Source organism: Mus caroli, chromosome 6 (assembly GCF_900094665.2).
Source record: "Mus caroli chromosome 6, CAROLI_EIJ_v1.1, whole genome shotgun sequence".
Taxonomy (NCBI): domain Eukaryota; kingdom Metazoa; phylum Chordata; class Mammalia; order Rodentia; family Muridae; genus Mus; species Mus caroli.
Window position 1 is genome coordinate 68,940,698 of NC_034575.1, and position 6,675 is coordinate 68,947,372.

The window sequence follows — 6,675 nt, forward strand, 5'->3', positions numbered from 1 at the left end:
AAAAAAAAAAAAAAAAAAGAAAGAAAGAAAGGAGGAGTTTGCTTCTTCCGGTCCCAGCCTTTCTCTTCTCCTTTCCTCTGCCATCGTGCATGCTACTCCTGATTCGGCTTCTCACCATGTCTTCTCACAAGACTTTCCAAATCAAGCGATTCCTGGCCAAGAAACAAAAGCAAAATCGTCCTATTCCTCAGTGGATCTGGATGAAAACTGGTAACAAAATCAGGTACAACTCTAAGAGAAGACACTGGAGGAGAACGAAGGTGGGTCTGTAAGGATTCACACAATGGCAAGACTGAGGATTTATACTGAATTGTCATCAATCAGTCCTACCAGATGGATTTCAACATTTTAAACCTGGAGACTTTTCGTGTCTTAGATTAGGATGTTTGGCCAGTAATAAAATATAGAACCTTAGAAAGAAAGAAAGAAAGAAAGAAAGAAAGAAAGAAAGAAAGAAAGAAAGAAAGAAAGAAAGAAAGAAAGAAAGAAAGAGAGAAAGGAAGGAAGGAAGGAAGGAAGGAAGGAAGGAAGGAAGGAAGGAAGGAAGAAAAGAAAGAAAGAAAGAAAGAAAGAAAGAAAGAAAGAAAGAAAGAAAGAAAGAAAGAAAGAAAGAAAGGAGGATTTCATCTTCGCTGATAGGTCGAGGGGGTCCAGTCTGGCATGGTGGGAAAGGCAAAGTAGCATGATACAGGTGATCATGTTGGGTCCAGTCTAGGAGCGGAGACCCAGGAGGGCCATGCTCAGCTCACTTCCCCTCTTCTCCAGCTTTACTCAGTGTTGATTCCTAACCTTCATGCTCCCCACACCCAAAGGTGTGTCTCCTCAGCATTCTAGACCAGTCACATTGATAGTGAAGATTAATCACCATACCCTTCCTCCTCCTCCTCTTCCTCCTCCTCCTTCTCCACCCCTACAAGAGGGACAATGAAGTAGTCAGAGATGACAGGGGGCAGAACATTCAGGGTTAAAAATTCCTATGAGCAGGGGCAGGAGAGGGAGAAGGGAAAGGAAACATTGGCAAGCCAAAGGGTTCTTAGGACGAAGACATTATTCTCTGTGATACTGTATGGCAGACACATGGCATCGTGTGCTTCTTATAACCTATAGGAGGAACAACCCCAAGACTGTACAACCACAGATTTCATGGCTTGCTAGTGAGAATTCAGGTTCCTACTAGTCCAACACACTTATTAGAGGTGGTGGTAGGACTAGCTGGTATTTTCTGCTTGATTTTTCTGCAAATCTAGAAACTGCTCCTCACCAAATTCCATTCATTAAAAAAAAAAAAATCAAACAGTAGACACTTGAGAAAGGACATTCATTCTTGCCTCCACTGTCAGCTGAGGCTCATTTCATCAAAGTCTCCTCTAACTAAGAGAAGGAAAGGAAAAGAGAGGGAGGGAGACAGGCCAGCATTAGCCATGAGTTCAGAGGAAAGCCTCAGAGAGACCCCTTGGTCTGCAGTAGAACTGGACCCACGTGTGCTGCCTGGGTGGAGCACTGCATGTAGGCTCCTACCAAAGAGGACACCGTCTCCTTATTGACTGTGTTAGAGCTTTGTGTGTTGTAGGAATCCCAAGTAGTATATTTTCTTAATTTTCTCAAAGTCTATAGGTGAACCTGTCTAGACTCTAAGTCTACTCGAAGCTGGAGGAGACAGTGTGGGGATTTGAGGAAAAAAAAAAAAAAAACAAAAAAACAAAAAAACAAAAAAAAAAACAAACCTCTACATATTTACCATTCTTCAGACCCATGAGTATGAGGGGTTGAGGCAAAGACTGCACATGAGAATCCAAGGGAGAGACATAAGTGGATCACTGCAGAGCCTAGTTACAATGGTGAACAAAAATGGCTTAAAACCAACTCAGCCTTAGTATCCAAAATGGCAGGATTGATGCCACATATAAGCAGCAAAAGGATGCTGATGGTTGGTTAGGATGCTGGTGGTTAAGATATAGAAGTTAGAGAGCCTACACTGGGCTTTCCAGATTCCCAATGTTTAGGCTGTCCATTTGTCTTGATCTCTGTCACTAAATATTTCTTGTTGCAAGAACCAGTTTGGGTGAGGCTGAGCTTTCATTAAAACTCACTGACGTGTCATTCCACATAAGACCAACCAAGCTCTCAGCATGGCCTGGAGCAGAAGACAGGCATGAAAGCCGGGCGTGGTGGCGCACGCCTTTAATCCCAGCACTCGGGAGGCAGAGGCAGGCGGATTTCTGAGTTCGAGGCCAGCCTGGTCTACAAAGTGAGTTCCAGGACAGCCAGGGCTATACAGAGAAACCCTGTCTCGAAAAACCAAAAAAAAAAAAAAAAAAGAAAACAAGCAAGAAAGTAAGCTGAGGCAGCACAAATGGATGGCAACCCTGCCTTTAAACCTCCACTCTTACAAGGGCTTAAAGAGATGCTTTGTGGGAAGATCTTACGAGAGAAGACAATGATAGCAGTAGCATTCTGGAACCAGGAAAGAAAGCAAAGGAGGGGGACACATGACTGAGCAAAGAACACAAGCCAAACCCCAAGCCACCGGCTCTTCAGAGGTAGAAGAAGGGCTGACAAGATGGTTCAGTCAGTAAAGTATTCACCTTGCAAGTATGGGGATCTGAGTTCCATCCCCACAATGCACGCATGGCATGTGTTCAAGACAGGTGTGGTACCACCCACTCATAGTCTCAGCTCTGGCAAGGTAGAGAAACAGAAGGATCCCTGAAGCTTGCTGGTCAGCCAGCTAGCCTGCTTGGTGACTTCCAGGCCAGTGAAAGACACAACAAAAACTCCAGCTGCCAAACAAGAAACAAAACAATAAAATCAACCAACGGGATTGGTGGTGCCTGAGGATCAACATTGGAGTTTGTTCTTTGGTTACCACATGCATGCCCACGGGCACAAACACAGAGAGATAGAAGAGAGAGCCCCAAGGACTTTGGAACATGGCAGGCAACAGATGGGTAGTTAAAGTGGAGACGACTGGGAAGAGGTCTGGATGAGAGGTTAAGTGTGTAGAGGTTACTTTGAACACTTGGTGGGCCATCCACGGAGGACCAGCTGGACTTGTGCTCTCTGGTGCATTTCCTTCCCTTGGATACTGCCTTGTCTCAATTCAGCAGAAGTCAGAACTCTACCCATCGAGTGTGGGCTTGGACCGGAAGACAATGGAATTTAAGTTGCAGAGAGAGATCGAAGAGAGATATTGATTACTATACTCAGCAACTTCTAGCCCTTTCAGTGCTGGGGGTGGCAACGTGCTGGAAGCTGGATCCTTGCTTTCCAAGCAGGAGCTCAGAAGACCTTCTCTCTCTCTCTGGGGAGACTGAGCAGAAACCTAGAGATGCTGTTGCAGGGGACTTCCCCTAAGATAGGGTCAGACTGCATCCTGATTGAGAATGACGTCTGCAAATGACTTGGGCCTTTGGAAGAGGAACGTGAATATGCAGTACAGGGGCTGGAGAGATGGCCCACTGGATATACCACTTGCCATATACACATGAGAGCCTCAGCACCCACATAAATGCTGGGTGGACTGGGCAGCCCAGCCTGCCTGTAATTCCAGCACTCTGAAGCTAGACACAGATCTCCCAGAGCAAGCTGGACAGCAAGTCTGTATTGGAGAGCTCCAGGTTCAGTTAAGAACCCGGTTCTATCTCAACGACCACACATATGCCAGGCACCTGTGCCCATACACATGCAAACACACACACACATACATGCATACACATCACACACATATGTTGTAGTATATCTCCAACTCCAATAAGCCCGTGCAAAACCACACAACTTAGTTATAATATTTATAAGCTACAACCTAGATTGACAGATCTACCACTACACTAATCTATTCCCCAGCTATGAGATCCCTTGCTACTTGTGGCTTCTTCAGGCCATGTGGTTCTGCTCCATCTTCCTTCCACCTCTTTTTCCCCAGTCCTTCTCCTCTCTTGTTCCCTACTCTTCCCCAACTCTCTTGAACCTCCAGTCCCTTCCACTGCCCAATCGCAGATTCTAGCCTTTATTTGACCAGTTAAAATGGGGAGAAGGGTCACATGAAATCACATGAGTACGTGATCCACTCCTCATCAGGGCAGCCCCTCCTGAGGAAGCAGAATTAACATCAGAATACAAATATCACTGGGCAACCCACAACATTTCTCCCTTCTGTCCAATTAAAAGGCTCTTTTCTTTCAGAAATAAATTGAGCATAACCATTACAACTATGTAAATTATTAAGTATGATATACACTTAACACCTAGTCCATCATATCTGTCAATTTAGATAAGGCAGACTACCATCTATCCTAACTTTAAAAGCTTACAATTTTATACCTGATTCATATTTTGTTTTTAGCTTTTAAAAAATGACTGGTTCAGATATGGGAGGAGATGGGGGAGAAGTACAGAGGGTCAGGAATTTGAAAGGAGGTGTGTAGCAGAGGGGAAGGGGAACTGGGGGTGGCCACTAGAAAGTTCCATATGCCAGGTACCCAAGAGGTTCCCAGGACCCAACAGGGAGGACATTAGTTGAAATGCCCAACAAAGGGGAGAGAGAACATGTAGAAACCATATCCAGTGGATAGGCATGGCCCCCGGTTGAGGAATGGGGCCACCCATCCACCTCAGAAATATCAATCCAGAATTCCTCCTGTCAAAAGGAAATGCAGGGACAAAGAGTAGAACAGAGACTGAAGGAAAGGCCATTCAGAGACTGCCCTAACTAGGGATCCATCCCATCTGTAGACATCAAACCCAGACACTACTGGTGATGCCAAGAAGCACTTGGTGACAGTAGGGGCCCCCAACTTAGAACCTTTATCCCTGGAAGGTAAAGCCCCTGGACGTTCCCCAAACTTGTTTTCCCTGATCTCTAAAAATACAGCCAGAAAGAAGCTCTTTGTTCTCTATAGCCAGCAAAAAGCCTTTTTGTTTCTGTGCCGTATAGCCAGAGATGCGATAATTGTAGGAAGACCTACAAGGACATGGAGATAGATGCTGGAGAGGAGCTACAGCTCACTCCCCACCCCCCCCCACCCCCGCCTCGCCAGAAAGGAGCTGTAGCCAACTCTCCTCCCAACTCCTCCCAACTCTCCTTCCAACTCCTCCCAACTCCTCCCAATTCCTCACTTTTCCTTTAAAAGCCCCCTACTGTTACCACTGGGGGTCAAACTCCCCTGCCCTGCGAGCTGCGAGCTGTGAGGAGTTTGGCCTCAGCTAGCTGATAATAATAATGCAGTTTGCATCAGGTGTGGTTTTCTCTCGAGTCATTGGGGTGCTGGCCAGCTCATCCCGGGACTTGAGTGGAGGCCCAGCTTCGGGGGTCTTACAACAGGAGTCTGGTATGGCTGTCCCCTGAGAGGCTCTGCCAGAGCCTGACCAATACAGACATGGATGCTCACAGCCAAACATTGGACTGAGCATGGGGTCCCCAATGGAGGAGTTAGGGCAAGGACTGAAGGAGCTAAAAGTGATTGCAATCCCATTGGAAGAACAACAATATCAACCAACCAGACCCCCCAAAGATCCCAGGGACTAAACAACCAACCAAAGAGTGCACATAGAGGGTTGGGGGGGGGAAACCCATGGCTCCAGCTGGATATGTAGCAGAGGATTGCCTTATTGGGCATCACTGGGAGGGGAGTGCCTTGGTCCAGTGGAGGCTTGATGCCCCAGTGTAGGGGAATGCTAGGGCACTGAGGTAGGAGTGAGTGGGTCGTGGGGGAGCACCCTCATAGAGGCAGGAAGGAGGGGGAGGGGATAGGGGAGTTATAAAGGTGAAACTGGGAAGGGGGATAAAATTTGAAATGCAAATAAATAAAATAGCCAATAAAAAGTAAAATTAAAAAAAAAAATGAAGGTAGAAGGGATTGGGTGACAACTGTGCAGACACCCGAGGTATGATGCCTGTAGGTGAACTATGGGCAGAGCATCAGACCAGAGATGATGCAGAAGATCCTGAGAGCAGGACATGAGAGTGGCAAGCACCTGATACCCATGTGAGGCCAATAAGCACCTGATAAAGGAACCAGGTCTCATACCCAAGTCCCAGTCTCACTACTAAGTAACACTGTTGCCAGAGGCTGCATCTGCCAGGACTGTTATTGAGTCTGGTCTGGATCTGCTGGCTGTTACCCTGAGGAACCAGATGGAGGAAGACTTCTAAGGCTGAGCTCAGCTGATGGGAATTAATTCGGGAGCTAATAGTGAGCCTGGTGAGACTTTGAGGATAGAGGAGTGATGTGTGGAATTGAGTTCGATTTAAGGACAAATTAATTTATGAGCCAGACACTTAGAGAGGGGATGCTGGGCTGCACCAAAGCTAATTGAGAAACTCTTTCCAATACACTGCTTATTTGGCATCTGTCTTAACAGGATGAGGCGGCAACGGGAGGCTAGGAAACAGGAATCAAGTGCTTTGGCTAGGAGGTAAGAACTTGGATGGGACACAGGAATGACGATCAAAGACGAGAGAGAACAGCTGCAACCCGGGTGAGCAGAAACAAGCCTCCAGACACGGGGGGCTCCAGCCTTCACGGAACACTTTGGCAAATCTTTCCCTTACCCTGGGGAAAGATTTCTTTCTCTCTTACTGCTTAAGGAAGCCTTGAGGAAACTCCCAACACCCAGGGATGGCTCCCCATCAGTGATTTATCTTTGGAAACCTTTAGCCTTCTGCACAGAATGTTT

General features: G+C 46.7%; 1 protein-coding gene across 1 annotated transcript; it reads left to right on the forward strand.

Annotated features, from left to right (window-relative positions):
• Window positions 1-116: 116 nt before the first annotated feature.
• On the forward strand, window positions 117-282 carry LOC110297088 (60S ribosomal protein L39-like). Its single transcript, XM_021165872.2, has one exon. It carries the CDS (start codon window positions 117-119, stop codon window positions 270-272), a length of 156 nt encoding a protein of 51 aa, XP_021021531.1. The 3' UTR covers window positions 273-282.
• The last annotated feature ends 6,393 nt before the right edge of the window (window positions 283-6,675 follow it).